Source organism: Plectrocnemia conspersa, unplaced genomic scaffold, assembly GCF_051122295.1.
Source record: "Plectrocnemia conspersa isolate PC_06_02 unplaced genomic scaffold, ASM5112229v1 ptg000006l, whole genome shotgun sequence".
Lineage (NCBI taxonomy): Eukaryota > Metazoa > Arthropoda > Insecta > Trichoptera > Polycentropodidae > Plectrocnemia > Plectrocnemia conspersa.
Genome location: NW_028277170.1, coordinates 2700300 through 2719723, shown reverse-complemented (window position 1 = coordinate 2719723; position 19424 = coordinate 2700300). Strand labels below are relative to the sequence as shown.

Genomic DNA, 19424 nt, shown 5'->3' with positions numbered 1-19424 from the left:
CGTATCGCGCTTTTTCGTATGCGTTTTAATCAAAAACACATGGCAATATAGATTTAAAAATCACAAGATTAATCAATAAATTGGTAAATGTACTTCGGCGGAATTTAATTTTAGTAAATCGAAATAAATATTTTATCAAATGTTGCAGTGGAACCGCAACGTTTCCCCATGAAAGATATTATTAATAACGTCGAGACAGGCATTGATAGACTGAAACCGGTGACAGCGAAGGAAGTCTGTCAAGACGTGTGTATAAAATCTGTCTAAGGAAGAATAACAAAAATTAAGAAACATAAAAATAGCAAGGTTCTGTTAATATCCATCCGATAAAGGAAACGAAACTGTGGTTTTAAACCAAAAAAATAACAAGTATTTTATTTATAGCTTAAAATATATGTAACATATGTTTTTATTATTTTAGAATATTTAAGTGCATATTTAAAACCATTTAAAATATTTGTTAGATAAAACTCAAAATAAAAAATGTGAAAATAAGTTTAAAATATTGCGTTTTATATCTAAAGAGGCCGAATTTACACTTTAAAGTATATTTACAAGATTTAGTAAATTGATGCAAGAATTGAGAATAGAACTACCAATACAGCCTAAATTTAATAAGCTAAGAATATTTGTATTGCAAATAAGCAAAATTATCAGAATGTTACGTCTTTAATATATTTTCGTGTTTAATTATTGTGTGAAGTTTATGGCACCCTTAAAGTTTTCGTATTTATTTTATCTGGACCACACTAGACGTTCTAATACCATACTTGTTTGAATTTATGTAGATTTAAAGTAACTATTCAGTGATTATAATGATTGAAAATATAAAAAACGGAACCACCTGTAATCGTTGCAATGAAATTAGTCGCAAACGACTTGTTAAAAGAGTCTCATAAAATATATTTTTCATTGTGCCTGAGCATCTTTTAAAATTTTTAAAATCACTTGGATGAAAATATAGGAAGAAATATATATTTATACAAATCCAAGCAACAAATCAGGTATAATAGTCAACAGAAAATGAGCACAAATATTCGTTTTCCAATAAAAGTTTAATCAAAGTTTTTTTAAATAGAGAAAGGCAGAGATTGAAAATAAAAATACAAGCTGCGTTGTATTGAATGTCAGCAATTAGCGGATTATGTGTTTATATTTTAATATAAATTATGCATTGATGAATAAACATATAGAAGTTATAGAAACGTGAATATGCATATGTGTACAATTTATGTTAAATGCGACGAGTATATGTTTATTCATTAAAACCCAATGGAGCTTGTGCTGTATTTGCTTTAAAAATAATAGCGATAATAAATCTTGCGGCTTTAATCTCAAAACGAAAATCTGACGTAAAGGGGTAAAAATGTGCTTATAGTTAACCACCGAGTTCTTCTTATAATATTTATGAAAAAATATGGCTTCGGCCTTTCTTTTGTCACAACTAAGGCTTCAACTTTATTCTTATACGTTCCTCGGTCGTATCTTTTGTGCTCATTCTTCATAGAATAACAAGTAATAGTATACATGAAAACTTAAAAATGGAATATTTGCCAATACATTATAAAATTGCGTTTATAGCATTTTTTTAATAAGTCGCTTATTAGGGTAACAAAGCGCTAAGGTATTTATTGTGTATAGTCTGTATTGCATATTGATTGAAACTATTTATGGATTTTTAATATGCAATTTAAAAATAGATATGGAATTTAATTTGTTTCTAAACGCTGCTCTAAAATGTATATGAAACTCAATTTGACAGTTGCGAAACGTCCATTTTCTGTTCAAATCCAAATCTAACCTAATAAAAATTCTTAAACTAATTATAGTCTTCGAACTTTCATTAAGTCAAGTCCAACTCATCTTTCATGGGAAAAAAGCGGAAGAATAAGTACAGACCAGCATCGCATCTCACACATTGCTCAACAGTTTATCGGCATTTCGATATTATACTATGTTTTAAAAATATGATAGCTATCCTTACCGATATTACTATGGACTTCTAATATAAGAGGGCTGATCAAAGTATATTCAAACCGAATTTTGGTCAATAGGAGAGCGCAAAAACAATTATCACTTCTCAGAAGGCAAAAATTCACGTCAAAAGCAATAAAATCGTTTACGATTTTATTGCTTTTGACGTGAATTTTTGCCTTCTGAGAAGTGATAATTGTTTTTGCGCTCTCCTATTGACCAAAATTTGGTTTAGATGTACTTTAATCAATTCTCACTCATAATATTGATATGAAAATTCTCAATTTAAACGCTTTAATGGCAACACTGAGCAGCAAAGAAAACACGGCCTATTATCAGGTTAATATTAGTAATATGTATAATGCCTAATTGAAATATTTCGCATAAAATATGATTTCAGAAAATATGTACGCCGAAAATGCAATGAATTATATTCCAACGCTTCCACACCACTTCGTCAAGAGCTTGGAATTTTAGCATTACTATGAGGAATTTAATTTACCGTAAACTTTTCACACTAAAAGCTTATTTTTAAAAACAGCTATTTTTACTATTCTTTGGCATTTATATTAATGGTAAATTGATAAACAACCAGACACTTCAACATGACGTCGTCTTGTAATGTTTTTATATTAAATCTAATGCATTTGGATTTATTTTTATCAATATTTGATGATTAAGTTAAATGTTTTTTTAAGCTAAAGAACAATAATCATGAAAAGATCAGAGCGAAAGAGCAAATTATATTAAATGTAGTTATAGAGATGAAAATGAAAGGCATTTACTAAGTAAATACCACTTTTTATAGCGACAGATAATTTGATAACTGACAACTGATTTGTGCTCAGTTTGGTTTGCCATTTCACCATGAATAGATTTACACCGAAACAACATTTGCAAATTGTGCAAATTTATTCCGAAAATCGTAGTTCTACTACGTAGCGCTACGTCCATTTTACGGGAAAAATAAACGTCAATCTGTGCAAATAATTCGAATAAATATGGATCGATATCGCATTAAATTGATAATACGCATCCGCAGAGACGTCGTACAGTGCACACCGAAGAAGTTGTTTCTGTTGTAGAGAATAGTATTGCAAAAGACCCGAATGAGTCGATTCGCTATCATGCACAACAATTTGAGTTGTGTTTATCTACTCTATGAACGATTTTGCGGAAATATCTTGGTTTACGAGCTTACAAGATCCAGCTAGTGCAAGAATTGAAGCCGCTTGACAATCGTGTGCGTCGTACGTTCGGTGAATGGTCCAAAAACTCTCGATTTTCATTTTTGCCGCAAAATTTTGTTCAGTGATGAGGCAAATCAAGTCAACAAGCAAAATTGTCGTTTTTGAAGTAAAAAAAATCACAAACCATTATTGAGACGTCGTTACATCCACAAAAAGTCACTGTTTGGTGTGCTTTATGGACTGGTAGAATCATTGCTCCATATTTCTTCAAAAATGATTCCGGACAGAACGTTAAAATCAATGGAGAGCGCTATAGATTTATGATTACTGACTGTGTGACATTAATGTAAAAGAGCTTTGGTTTTAACAAGATGGCGCAATAAGCCGCAATATTAATTTATTAAAGGAAACATTTCGCGCAATGGACCTGTAAATTGGTCTCCAAGATCGCGTGATTTAACATTTTTGAATTATTTTTTGTGGAGATATGTAAAGTATACGCCGATAAAGCCAACATTCGCCGCGTTATTGCCGATATACGGCCCTAGATTGTGCTTTATTCAAGCCAGCTGTTGCACTCATATGCCCAAAATCATATTAAAGTCAATACCATGGCTATTACCATAATTTTTATGTGTTTTATTTATAAAAAAACACTTATTAGTAAAAGATATCACTCAAAATAAAAATGATACTACAACATCTGATGTATTTTTTTAAAGATAAAGTTAATTTTGAATAACCCGTACAAGGAATCTATATTTTTAATAATAATGTTTAAACCAGTACTTACCATGGTGAGAGTATGAGCCCTGAGGGCTGTAGTACGGTGGAGCCACGCTGCCCTCTGCGGGGCTGGTTGAGGCAGGCCTCCACTCTTGTCCTGGAGAAGCCAGTCTGCTACACTGTTTTTTCACCATATAGCAGCGGGGCATACTGCTGTTGCAGCTAAAACCACCACAGCACCAGACATGGAAAGACCAGAACAAACATAATATATAAACTATCGGACGACCCTCAGTGGCGCCGCACACCTGTCCGAGAGGCTCAACTGAGTCACAAAAACGCACATAATCGCTAGCGAATCTCACTATCCATAAAATACATGGTATGTATGTGTATGTATCGCCCGCGTGCATAAACGATTTTACCTCGTTTGGTATAAAAATAATAGGTTTGGTATAATTGAGGTTTGTACCAGCAGTTGTACTCGGCAGCGTTCCGAGAAGATTCGACGTGGACCCCTGCCAATTCGAACAGCAAGAAGTGTTTTTAGGAAATTTTGAAGAATGTTGACGACAAGAGAACCTGCGAAAATAAAAACATATTATAATCTAGAATACTAATTTTCATAAAAAAATCAATTTTGTATTTTTTAGGATGATGACGACGACGAGCGGCGGTACATACGATTTGTCGTGAAACAAAATATTTAATAAATGACTAGGAGAAGTTCATGATTAATATTTTTGTCGTGTTTGATTGGCTATAATGATTCGTAATGTTATTATTTATTTACATCTCAAAAATAAGTAAAAGAGCAAGTGTGAAAAGTGTGAGTAGATAATTGTGAGAAATAAACCGTTATCACTTTTTTTATTTTTTGAAAGGTGCAACGATCTAAAAAAGCTGTACCTAAATTTTATGCTTATTTCAAAAGTCATAAAATAATCTGTTTTGAATTATTTTTGAAAACGAAAATATTATTTGTCATTTTTCTTTAACTAGCTGTCGGTCCCTCACTATAGCGAGGTACCGCAGCTAGCGAGTGTGTGTAAATACCAGACCCTCAACTTTTTGGGTATTAAATTTTATATTTGATTCATCCTGTTTTTTAAATATATTTTAAGTATTCAATGCTCAAATTATACATTTTTTCATTAGAAAATCAAACTATGATGTGTGCTGGTTGTGGGTTGAAAGGACATTTGATGGTTGTATATATTATTGTTATTTATCAGTTAGCTCATCTGTGATGCTAAGTTATAAAGTAGTCATTTTTGTAATTAAAATAATATAATTTTGCATTTCTTTGTCATTATTTTTATATTTTAACTACAAAAATATTATATTTTTAATATTTTTACATTTATATAAATAATAATTCTTATTTTTATTTAATTAAAAAAGCGTAATCATGCATATTATTATTACGAAACGTATGAATTTAATTGCCATTTTATCAGTTGCTTAAGAAAAAGCCAGTTACTCTGCTACTTTCAGATCATTACAAATTAGGGTTTCCTAAATTTTCCTAATCTCACATTTAAATAATTCGATTTAGATCGTAAGATGATCCCACTGATTTAAAAGCTATACTTTAACACTGATGTCTCACTAGTTGTTAATTGTGTTTTTTTTTATTAAACATATATTATATGTTATAACGTATCTAAAGAAAATTTATAATTTTTAATCACTTAAATAAAAGTGTTACTAAGGACGTAAATAGTGAAAAAACGTAGAAATGGCTGTTTATTCATTTTTCATAACAAAAGCCAGCAACCAAGCGTTCTCACTAAAATGGCGATAGGGTTTATTGTTTTTGATGTGAATATTTTTGATCAGTGGACATTTTTAATTCAAACTTTCTACTAAAACATACTTGAATTAATTTTAACATAGAAGAAACATGAATTAATAATATATATTTTATGTTTGTGATGTTGCAAAAATTATCTCAAACATAAGTGAAATTTTAATTAGAGAAAAGTTATTTAAATATAATATTTTATATATATTTTTTAAATTAAGATAATCACTTTTCACTCGTGAAAAGTGATTATTTTTCCTGAGAAAATATGATGCCAATTTGCTTAGCTAATTTAATATATTATATTTTTTAAATAAATATTATCATCTGAGCTTAGTAGCGTTAAAATATATTTTTTAAGGAAAGTATATAGAACAAATTGCACTTCGTTTAAATGTGAAAATTATGCCGCGCATTTGGTAGTTTAGCTTACTCAGCCTTTTGATTTTTGTGTTAAAGGGAACATTGCCACCGACAGCAAATATAATATTTTTGTATACGTTGACTGTACTATTTGGAATTGAATAAGATTTCAACCGTTTTTATTGTCGCGATAGATCCCTTAAGAACCATTGATATAGTAAATTTTTAAGTGGGGGATTAATAATAAAATCATGCAACATAACAATTCATTATAAACATGTTTTGTTATTAAGATAAATAAAATTATCTAAGAACGATTTAAGTGATGAAAAAAAATAATTGGTTTTTAATTTATTATTGTTATTCTTTACTATTAAATTAATTTATGCACATTAATTACTCTATATCTTTAATAAATTATAATACAAATTTTTCATTGAATATTATTTTATTTAACCAAGCATTTAAATTCAGCGTATTTATTAATTAAGTTTATAAAGTTCAGTATAACTCATAATAAATTATTTTTCACAAACTGAACCATTAGCATTGAAAACTAACTAACTTTGTTAAATATTCTTTAACTTACTGACCGTCAAATTCACGATCATTTAATTTTGTTTTTCTTAGGCTTTTAAATAATAAATTTGGTTGTCAACACTAATAAATTAAAACTTTATTTTAAATTATTAAAATGTTTTAATCATTCAACTTTTATCTTTTTATTACATCATAGTTAATTTATTTACTGTAAAAAAATAATCAAATTTATGGAATGAGAATCGATCATTATTTTACTGAATTAATTTTGTTTATTTGTTGTAAATTTCTCATTACAATGTATTACAATGAATTACATCAGACTGAAATTAAAATGACATGTATTTTATTAACTTTAAACTATTTATTATTATTACAGCTTACGATCACTATGCATCTAATTCGGTTTTATTTTAATTATTCATCCGTGAGATTAGAAAAATCTACGAAAACCTATTAATCGAAATTATAATTAAATAATAAACCCTAGTCTCCCCGACAAGATTGAAATTAATAAACACCAAGAGCAATATGAGATTAAACCCAGGACTTTAAGGTTTTGGTTATCGGCAAAATAAAAATTAAATACTATTATTTTCTTAGAAAACATATAAAACCACTTTTTATTGCTGTGAAGATATTTTCTATTAGCATATTAAAGTGAATTATTCGGTCTTTATTCTAGTAACATTTAATTAAGTTTCATTATTTAATTTGATTTAAATTGAACAAGTTCAAAACGGGTGGTAAAGAAGTTAACTAAAATTTACTTTTGAAGTGTATATTGTTTTAATGCTAGAAAGTCTTAAAGATCGTGGGCGTCCTTTTTCAATTGATACTGCACAAGTAAAGGAATTTATTTTTGGATCAAAATCAAACAAAACAATTTGAGAGCTTCTTTGATTATATAAATACTCTAAGGCCGGTTTCACACGTGTCGGGTGGATTTGCCCGGCACCGGGCTGGCGTCGTGTAGTGGGGGTGGTGTTGTATGGGCAGCGTCGGGCCGGCGCCGGATGGATTCGTCCCGCACGTCTGAAATGGTAGGCACTAGCCCATACAACACGGCACCAGCCCGGTGCCGGGCAAATCCACCCGGCACGTGTGAAACCGGCCTAACTGCTCGTTAAAATTTCGAGCTTAGCTCAGAATTGTTTTAACAAAAAAATTAAGGCCTCTTCGACTGTCAATAATAATTGTGAGACAATTGCCAATAACAGCTGTCGTTACTTTACAAAAACAATATAAAAAAAACCTTTTTGTATTGTCGAAAAAAAAGATAGCCTAAATCGTTTTGAACTCTGCCGATTCCAATGCGCAATTTTTGCTTATCGGAGCGAGTTACTAGATCACCAAAGCAAAGATAAAACCGCCGGCCGGTTAGAGTGAAAGAAAATCGCTTGTCTATATTATTTATGTATACGCTTATATATTCACCTTTTTGTTGCAAATATTGTAATAAAATATTTCAAATATAGTACAGATTTTGCTGTATATATTGCACTAATATGTATCAGGAAGTTTTGTGCAATATATACCGCAAAATCTGTCCTATATTTGAAATATTTTATTACATTATTTGCAAGAAAGAGGTGAGTATATAAGCATATACATAAATAATATAGTAGGTCGTATCTTTCTCGTGACTTATTAAGGGTCGTTAGTCGCAAGTTGAAAAAATAAGGAGCAGCGTCCGTAATTTGCTGTGGCTATTTTTATGTTTGCGTCTTTATGAGCCGCCTTCCGTACCTGTGGCTCTTTCTCCTAACTACTTGTTGCTCTCTCCGTACCTTTTGAAAAAGACACTTGAAAATCATTTAATTTGCAAACACTCAGGATCAATATAATGTACAAGTGCGTTAGAATCAAAATAAAATTTATTTTTTAATATTAAAAAAATATTCAACTGAAAATTAGACCTAAAATTTTATCAAAACTATTATAAACTACTTCATAAAATGAGAAACTATATTAAACACGCAACGCTTACGTTGGATGACTCAGCGTGCGTGCCGGAGCGTTTGCTAATAAAATATGATAGATACCGTCAGTGATGTTTTTTGTCATAGAACGCACCAAAACGATGCGGCACATTTTAAAAAGTAACTTTGAAAATTTAACGTTTGTTACACGCCCTGTTAATAAAAATTCCAAAATATTAACAGAGACAACGAGAGAACACACGAAAATAACGATGCCTGTTGATATTTCTGAATCTTTTTATTGATAAGTAAAATGAAACTACAGACCAATGGTAAAAAAATAATAATTTTGCTTTAAAAATAAACTACTCTGTATTTACAAAGTTAAATTTCTACGTATTGTAAAAAAGTGTAACTGTAATAATATTTAAAACAAAAATTGAAATCTTACTTTCTAAAGAATGTACCAAATAACAGTTGAGCTCACATCAAAAGCAAATTTTCGGTCATAGAGAACCTGTGATCAAAAGCAGCATTAAAAATAATTGCTGAAAAGAAAAATATAAGCTTTAAGAATATTTTTAACGTCACTATATCACCAAAAATTTTCGATTTTTAATACGTATAAGATAGTCTCTCTAAGAAAGAAATGAGAGAAGATGTTTCGACTAGCACGAAATAATTTATGGTGCGGAATTTAATGCAAAATATGAGCCTAAAACTGATAAGGTAAAATTCAGTAATACAAATTTTGCATTGCAACAGTGATTGTGCTGACATATTTTATGATTTTTATTATTTTTATACATTAAGATATTCTCTTAGATAATTATTAGTGAATTTTCAATACTAGATATGTAAGATCTAGCTCGATTTTAATTATTCATCACGATATTCATCCGCGAGATTTGGAAAATCTAGGTAAACCTAATCTGTGATGTTCCATCGGAATTATAAGTATTTAATAATCACTTATTCTGATTCCTCAGACACGATAGAAATTTAAAAATAATAAGTTCCGTATGGTATTCAAGCCCAGGTCTTTTAGGTCAATAGTCTTCATTCTTATGGAATGACAGAAAAATATATTAAATTTTTTTTTGCTTTCTCTGGCGTGCAAGGGCGCTGCTGTGATGTTAGGGTGTAAAAGTGGAGTAAAAAATTGCTATCCCTTCTATTATAGTTTGACATGTGAATTATTGGTCAATTAAATTTCAGGAATAAATGTATTTAAATCATTTATGTGCAGAATTACTTGGGGCAGAGCTGCTGAAAATTAGAAGAATATTTAGAACCCGATGAGTGTCATTTAGTTTGCGTACAGTTTTGACTATGAAATAATTTTGAATTATTAAGTAGCAATGCATGATCCTACAAAAGATAAAAATTATAAATGCACCAATGAAGGTTTCCAAATAAAAAATACATCTACCCAAAAATATTGGATCTAGGATTTGTGTGTGGCGCCTTCAAAGAATTATCAGAATTGTATTTCGAACTGTCAACACTTTTTCCAGCGACAGCCAATTTGACAGCTGACAGCTGATTTGTGCTCAGTTTGGTTTGCCATTTCATCATGAAAGACATACGAAAGAACAACGCTTACAAACTAATGTCCATTTTACGGTCGACATAAACGAATAAAGTTATTCGAATAACTACGGATCGGTTTTGCACCACGCATCTCTAATTGATAATACGCAACCGCAGAGACATCATACAGTGCCCATCGAATAAGTTCTTTCTGCTCTGGAGCATAATATTTATTATTTATTATTTAAGAGTTGCAGAAACGTAATTTATTTATTAAAATTATGCCAATCGTGACCTCACAGGTTAATCTGTCAGGTCAACACAGCAAAGTATTCGTCTTTAGTTAGCCATTTATGGCATTTTAAGACTACAAAAGTTTTTTTAATCTAACGTATTTGGTTGAATGGGTTCATTTTTAAAGCATCTGTATAAATATCAAATGAAAATGAAGCCTTAAAAGCTGCATCCACGGAGTGAAACATATAAAATATATTGTCAATGCGTCTCGCTAACAACAGTCCAAAATGTCGCCGAGGGGCAATGAAATTGTTAATTTAAATTAAGTGTTTTGTGTTTCAGTTATAAATGGATCAAAAAGCGTTTGATACAAATATTTTAACAATAAAAAATTATCCTTACGTGTCGAAAAATCGTAAATTTCTCGCTGCGCTCTTCGAACATTAAGCTATGTAAACTTATTATTTCGAACAGCATAAATAAAGTAGTTCGCAAAAGTTGGTCGTTCTGAAAGTGGGTCGTGGTATAAACAGTTTGTGAACCACTGGTCTAGCTACATATATATATATATATCTACGGTTATGGCGAGAGTTCCGAATCCAATTCGCGCCAAAGTAAGTTGGTCCGCAATGCGGGACACTCGATTTCGCTTAATCGCAATTGTTCAAAGAGTATTATTGCTCAGTTTGTGGCACTAATACTAGTCTTCCGAGACTAGTCTTATAAATATATTGCAATTTAGAACGTTGCCTCTTTTAATCCATAGAACGGGATTTTAATTGGTTTTTGGAGTCGATAATAACTTGCGTGTCATTCTTATTCTTGTCTAAAAGTTGCCTTTTAATGCGAAATATTAAGTTATATAAACATATAAATTTGGAGGATTTGAATTCAAGTGTCGAATTGCTCTTGTTGGATTTTGCAAAGATGACGAAGCAAAATCCCCTCAGTCTTTTTTATATATATATATGATTACATAAGCATTTCTATGGCAACCCGGTGATTCAGATTCAAGTGGCACTGTAATAAACTGACTTGGTTATCTAGACAGTAGATATACATATAACATATAGTTAAAAATATGTTTGTTTTTAAAATAGTGACATTATATTATTGAAGTGTGAGTAATGTGCATCACATTTTTTTTATTGTGAAGCAAATGTTCTAATGAAAAAAATATTGCTATCTCCTGTAAGCTTGCAAGGGTAGTATGAATAGTGACATTTATATTTTAATGTTGGAATCTACTTTAGTGGATTTCTACTAAAAAATATTTTCAAGCACTATCATTCGATTCTAACAAAAAATTTCGCTTTTGTTTTCGTCCAAAGGTTTGACGCTATTAAGATGGCCTATACAGTCACCAGATCTAAATTTTTTAAGCTGTGACAAAAATTGCAGATGGAATGGAGAAAATTGTCTCCGTCCACTCGCTCAAGTCACTGGTTGACAGTATGCCAAAAAGGGTTGCAGCTGTAATTATAGCTAAGAGTAGACCTACTAAATATTAAAAATAAACTTTAAATAAACACGGTTCTTTATTTATATTTTCACGATTTTTTAAAGATATAACACATTAATTATGGTGCCCATTATTATGGCGAAGCCTGTATTTATGATTATTTTATTTTATAGAAGCAAAGATTCGTACAAAAATAATTTACAGCCATATTACAAAGCAGTATATCAAAAGACCATATGTTTAGCTGTTCTTAAAAAAATAAATTCGTTTATAGTAATACAATATACAATATCTAAAACGCAATTTATAAAATTGCCTTAAAAGCCGCATGCGGCTCGCAAGAAGTAAAATTTTCACCATTTAAATATTAATAAAAGATAAGATAAGAGTGAACATCATATTTATAGAAATAGATAATAATAGATTTTTAATCAGTATATAATTTATTATTTAAAAAAAAAATATTTTTTTTTTAAAACGAGTTAAAAAATTATTAAAAAAACATATTTTTAATTATTAAAGAATTTTTTATTTTTTATTTATTAAGAGATAATGACGCGCGAAGAGAAATAACAAGTGACTCACAAAAAAGTCACTGGCATTTAAAGGGTTAAAAAGAAAATGCACGTTTTTACTTTTTCTGATTAAACATTGATCATGACATTTGCAGTGCTATATTAACGTTAAGGTTCATTGGTCGCAATGACTGTTCCTGTGTGCTTTTATCAGTCCAAATCGTGGAAATGTAAAAATAATAACTCGACTAAGTAAACCTTAATCGATGCTAAGAAGCAAATGAAAATAAAAATATTAATTTTGATCATAAAAAAATAATTTACATTTTTAAAGAGAGTTACATTTAGAGTACAAAACTCAGCTGTAAATTAGTTTATTATATATTAATTATAATTTTATGTCATAAATATTTATAGAAATTAAATTAGAAATTAAAATAATTCAATAATTATTTTTAGAAACCATGTATTATAAAAGTTAATAATAAGTTTAATTTATGACAAGGATAAGGCACAACATTTTACTGCGTAACGCATTTTTTTAGATATTCTACTTTGATCTGCTACTTTTTATAAATAAAATGGTTAATACACTTTAAATAGTGTTTTGTACTAATTAATGCTATTAATTCTAAGTAGTTTCGTTATATTAAACGACGATATAGTTCCAGTAAATATTTTGAAATGCACTTTAGGAATAAGCTTGGTTGTTGAAGTCTCTGATAGATGTAAGAAGTGATTGAAATGCTTCAACAAAAGATAATTTGTTGGAGAGAGGCAATATATCAAAGCTCAACCCGTTCAACTTTTTAAGGGTCAATCGTGCGATGTGTCGTGCTAGAGAATTGACCCTTTTCGATTGATTTCGCGGAAAAAGATCGATTATAAATACGCATTTAAAAAAATAGGTTATTTTTAAAAGTCTACCATTCTAACATTATATTATTACAGTAATTATTATCATTATTTTGATTAGAATTAGAAATGCAAGCCTTATGTAAGTAAACAAAAAATGGTGCCATTTTTTATTAGATATATTTCATGAAGTTTCCCGGCATTGATATTAGATTTAATAAAATGAAAAAACTTTCTTCTTCTTTGATTCAAGTTAAGTTGGTCCTTATCAATTAATTATGGAAGCCTCCGAATTTTTCACCTTTAAGTTTCAAAATATTATTGTGACTACACTGAGATACAAATTTAATACATATTTTTGTTAAAATTGTGCAGTTGTGTCAATTGTCCGTAGTTCTGATTTAAATACCCCTTTAAGTTGCTCCTTATCGATTAAATAATAAAGCCTTCGATCTTCTTCATCTTCATTTCTTGCAGAATAAATGGTCTCTTGAATTGCTGTGCGTAGTTCTGAATCAGATCACATCTTCAGTAAGAGCAATTAAATAAAAAATCTCTTGTACTTCTTCATCTTCAATTTGGAATGTACTTATATTTTAAAGCCTTTTAAATATTCCAATATTTAATTTTTACTATTATATTATGATTTTATGTTATGCGTGATTCAGATTCGAATAATGACTTTAATTTGTACATATTAATTAAATAAGAAAAATTCCGACTTTCGTTATTTTTAGTTTGTAGTACATAACTTTATTATTTACTCATTTATTATTTTTGTGCAAACTCTTGTGTAGTTCTATATCAAATAACGCATTTAGTTTGTCTTTAATAACCACATAAAAAATATTCTGACCTTCATTATTAATTTGTGCGGCACTCATTTTTTTAAAGTCCAAAATTTTGGATTACTAATGGCTAAGATCTGAATCAAATAAACACTAACGTTCTGCATCTTCATTTTTTGCGGTAGCTATTTTTAAAGATATTTTTAATACTCTTGGAACATTAGCTTTTGGCCGTCTTCAAGTTTAGAGTTTAGAGTTTCAAATTTATATTTTCAGCATTTTTTAGTAGTGAATTGCTTTATTATTTGCTCGTATATTATTTAAATGCAAATTCTTGAATTGTTTATTTTTTTATTGTACAGAAGTTTTGGATTACTAATGCCTAAATTCTGAATCAAATGAACACTTCAGTTGCTTCTTATCTATTGAAGCTTCTAATGTTCTTCATATTAATTTCTTGCTATTTTAATTCGTCTAAGTTTAATTGTTGTCCGTAGTTCTGACTCAATAACATCTTCAGATGGTTTAAATCAATACAAAAAGCTTTTGCTGTTCTTGATTTTCAGTTTGGGCTGTATTTATATTTTAGTAAAAATATTATATTTTTAGTCAAACTCTTGAATTGTTGTGAGTAGTTCTGATTTTAATAACGCCTTTATTTTGCCACAAACCTAAAAAGAATAATATTTCAACCTTCTTTATTTTAAGTTTGTGCGGCACCCATTTTTTTTTTAAAGTATAGTAGTTTTAAAAAAGTTTTATGCAAGCTTTTGATTTGTTATCCGTTAATGCTTTTGCCCTTCTTTATTTTTCAAGTAATTCAAAAGTTTTGGGTTATCAACTCCTAAATTTTAAACAAGCTGTTGATTGTTGCGCTTAGTTATATCCTTATCAATTGAAACATGAGTAGTCATATTTACTTCGAACGGTATCCTTTTTTCAGCTGTTTTAAGCAGTTCATAAATCTTGAATTATTAACGCCTAACCTTTGTACAAACTCTTAAATTATTGTGCGTAGTTGTCAACCGAAAAATGACGCCTACAAGATATTTAGACAGCATTTTACCGTACATTCCTTAACAGTATCCACACCGAGAGCATCGTCTAGTTAATAAGCAGTGTATGCTGCTTTATTACCTGTTTTAAACTGTTTTATAAATATTTTTATATTAAACTAAAAAGTACAATTAAAAGGTAAAGCAACGATAATTTTCCCATCAATAAAATAAAATAATATATCATCAACTTTTTTAATGTCATGTGAACATAATGTTTACACTTTAAATTTAATCATTAAAAAAACTGTATTTTTACTTAATTTGAAAATGATTTATTGTATTTAATTTTAAGTAAGTTGATAATATTTAGATGTATTTGAAAGTATGCATGAAAACATTGCTTTGAAAAGTTTTTATATTGTTTCGTCAGCATCAGAAATTCAAAGTTAATACTATGATTGTAAAGGCTCTGATGTTATATGGTCGATATAAACAACAGTGCAACATACGCGGTAGGTATTGCAACGACGCCAAAGTTGTGCGTAAAGATCATTCGACAACAACACGCGAGGGAAGGACGCGGTGAGGAGCAGCGTGCGGGTACTCACAGTTAGATCGATAGATGCTGCGGCGCGCTGGGCCATCGGCGCGACACGTGTTGCTCCGGCCCGTCGCCTGCGTCACCGTCGCGGCACACGTAGCGGCGGCGCATGTCACGTACCGGTGGCCGCCATCTTGGCCCGTGCGCGTCGGGAGCGGAGGCTCGCGTGTCCGACGCCGGCGACGCTCGGCTGCCGAGTCCGCGAGGGGCGCTGCCGTCCGAGCGGCGCCTGCGCCCTCGCCACCCCCCGACCATCGATTTTCAATATGTCGACACCTGTTACGGAGGGGGACGGATTATCAACCTGTAGGTCGCGCGGGATTCAGATCGATTTCGCACAGCGCTTCTCAAAAAATTAAAGCAAAAATATTTTAGTGCGCGGCTTTATTCTTGACAAATAACTTTTAAACCGATGTTGCCGGTCGCTTCTCTTGCAGATGTACCACTACGAATATATTATTATCACAGAATAAAGAATATACAGAAGCGGATTTTGCGGTAAAAATCAAACTTGGTCTAGTTCGGCTTCCACATTCACTTTTTAAAAATTCGATTGTGTATTAAATATTATGAGGAGCTGTTCAATTATAGCAGTGGGCTACAAACTGTGTTTCGCGGAACCACAGGTTTCCGCGAGGCAAAATAAAAATAAATAAAAAGCAATAAATGAAGTAAACATATTCCTTCAAGGAGTAATAAAAATTAATGCATTGGGTTTAAAACTTAACATATGATCATTATATGTCAAAGAGAATGACGTGCAATGCTTTGCAAAATAGTTCTCTAATGGAAAATTAATTGAATTTGGACTACAGTATTACAAATGATATAATCGAGCACCTTTTTCAACTTAAGACTTAATAAAAGATCCGTTCAAGTACTATGTTAAATCAGAAGGCATGCCAATGAAGAAGAGGGAACAACTTATCGAGATATCAATAGATTCGACATTAAAATCTAAATTTAGGCCATAGTAGTTCCTAAATTTTTGGTTGCAGATTCATGTAGAATACCATGAAGTTTCTCACACAGCAATAAACATTTTAATGCTATTTGAAACCACTAATTTAAGCGAAAAATCTTTCTCAGCGTTTGTGACAAAAATACAAAATATAGAAACAAATTAAATGCAGAATATGAAATGCGACTGCAGTTAACATCAATAAAGCTAGACTTCGACAAATTGTGTAAAATATTCAAGCACTATAATGCAAGGGTAGGAGACAGCTGGGGAACGATTTGATGCTACTAATGAGTAAATTACATTATTTTATGTTAAATTTTTCAATAAAAAATACAATATTTTTTTTAATATTCTTTACATAAAGTAACTATTATATAACACATTGATCTACTTTGAATATTATTTTTTTATGGATCGGATGGGGCTCTGCAAAATAAACTTATAATTCTAAGGATTCCGTAATTTGACAAAGTTTGAAAACCACTGAGCTTTATGGTGTAAAAGTTATAGTAAAAATCTATCAAAGAATAAAATGGCGCAACTGTTCACGTATAGTGCAGATTAATACTTATTATCTAATCCAAACAAATGTTTTTTTTAAACGCCACTCGATACATCTCGCGCGTGTATTTGACTGGGCCACAGAACAGAGAATATAATAGAAACGGCGTTCGCGGTAAAAAACAAACAACGTCCATGTCATATCTCCATATTATTTTTTACAAAATTCGGTTGCGAATTTATTATTATGGGGAACTCTTCAGTTATAAGGTGTAAAAGTCATAGTAAAAATCTATCAAAGAATAAAAATGGCGTAACTGTTCACGCGTAAGCACAAATTAATACGTTTTATCTAATCCAAATAAATAGTTTTTTAAGCGTCACTCGATACGTCTCGCGCACAGAACAGATTTGTTTGACAGGGCCGAACTTAATCGGTGTTAAAAATATTGGAATTTATTTTTATTATTTATATATACAAATACGTTTTTTTGATGAAATTAATATAGATTATTAATAAAAATATTATTAAAAATACATTATTAAAAAAAATATATTATTAAAAATAATATAGATTATTAAAAATAATATAGATTATTAAAAGTTTAAAATCAACTAAATTCCGGATATTTTTCATCTTAAAAATTAATTGTATTAAAAATATCTTCAGTGAAATATTAAGAAAAATTGAAACACATCTTTAAGATTTTGTGCGAACTGCATTTTTTGAAATATCGTTGTTTTAATTTCAGATTTCCCAAGGATAAATGAAAGACTGCCATTAAAAGGCCGTTTGGACTAACGATAGAAGCACAATTTGTTCAAAACATTTTTCATTAGATTTATTTTACACTACTAAAAATGGTTTTCAGAAAAAAAAACATGCAGTATCTTTATTTAATTTTCCATTGAATAATACACATATCGATTTTGCGTCTCAGCAATGGACTGAGATACTTTTTCAGAACCTCGTGAAATAAGTTTAAAAGATACCCCAATAAAGCGAAAATAAATTTACTTTCTTTCAGAAAATTGGCTTAAAAAACTCAGATGCTTGCTACAAAAAAGGGACAGAATAAAAAAATCTGACCTTAAATATAGTTTAAATATATTGCGTAGAAAAAAATAATTGTCGATAAAGCTATAGATTCATTAAGTGAAAGTAATTTATAATATAAAGATTTGGTAGAACGTCAAATTAACAAAGTTGCGGTATTTAATGAACTAAAAAATATTCTCCTGAACTAAGAACATTTTTATTCCAATAAGGCATACGCTTATATCCAAAAATATTTTAACCCTTTGCACTCGTATTTTTTTTTTGGTTGGGGTAGCGCCAGCTCGTATTTAATTTCGAGACTTTTTTTATGTTCAATTTTTGGAAGTAAAAATGAAATAAAACATGTTTTGATTAATCTTTTTACAAATTAAAATTAATACAGCGAAAGATTGATAGTTTGTCAGTATTTTAGTTAAAAAAAATTAATTAAATATTTAAAATATATTATAATTTAAATACTTTAATCGGAAAATAACTTTTTTTATTGTACTTTTTTAAATAATTTGTAAAACGTTAACCATGAAACTTAGAAAAGAATAATTTATTAAAATGTGTTTACGAAGAATTGTACTTACTATTCACAAAAAATAAATGAAATAGTATTAGGTATACATAGTATAGGAAGGTAAATGTAATGATGTTTTTAGATGATTTTTCGTCCATCGCAATCAAATGCGCGGTAAAACAAATAAATGAATTATTTAAAAAAACAGCTGAGTGCTGTAGCGGCAGGGGTTTATAACCATTAAGAAATTTGTAAATAGCTAGATGTCATATGAATTCTGAATAATTAAAATATTGGACTGTTTGTATTTTTTTTGCACCTATCGTTTATTATCTTGCGCAATGCGCTTATTATCTTGCGCATCGCGCTCGTTCTATCGCGTTTAGCGCTCATAACATCGATCAACAATTTGCGTTCATACAAAAAAATAATGGTTACAATAAAATTTAATCAAGATTAAAATTACAAAGAGCACAAGTTTTTTACTTGTTGTTTTTTTTTCTTAGTAAAACCTTAGTTTTTAGTTTTTTAAATTGTTGTTTTTTCTTGGTAAATAGTTATTATATTCCCATTAACAAGTTTTAGACTTTTTAGAAAATCACATTACAATAAACGTATTATAAAAAATAAAAAAATATACTGTTAGTTAAATAAAACATATATCAACATATAATAACGTTTAAAAACACATTTAATACGAAAAATTGTTATGCACCTTACAATAAATAAAACACAAACAATATGCACATCAGCACATATGTTTTAAGCAAAAGGATACATTTTGACGATATAACCAATGATTTTTAAAAGCAAAATTTAACACTTTTGACGCTAAGTTGCCGATAATGAGATTCCAAAGAAAGTAAAGCGAAGGTCCATATAT

The 19424-nt window shown here is 29.9% G+C and overlaps 1 protein-coding gene across 1 annotated transcript in view; it reads right to left on the bottom strand.

The window, feature by feature from the left end:
• Positions 1–15714, bottom strand: part of LOC148234040 (uncharacterized) — a 33928-nt gene extending 18214 nt beyond the window's left edge. Inside the window, exons 1-3 of the mRNA XM_088187705.1 lie at positions 15519–15714; positions 4363–4472; positions 3958–4112 (exon numbers count right to left, since the gene is read on the bottom strand). Coding sequence (XP_088043831.1) covers positions 3958–4099 — 142 coding nt within the window. The 5' untranslated portion in view covers positions 4100–4112; positions 4363–4472; positions 15519–15714. The remainder of the gene's footprint in view (positions 1–3957; positions 4113–4362; positions 4473–15518) is intronic.
• Between the last annotated feature and the right edge of the window lie 3710 nt (positions 15715–19424).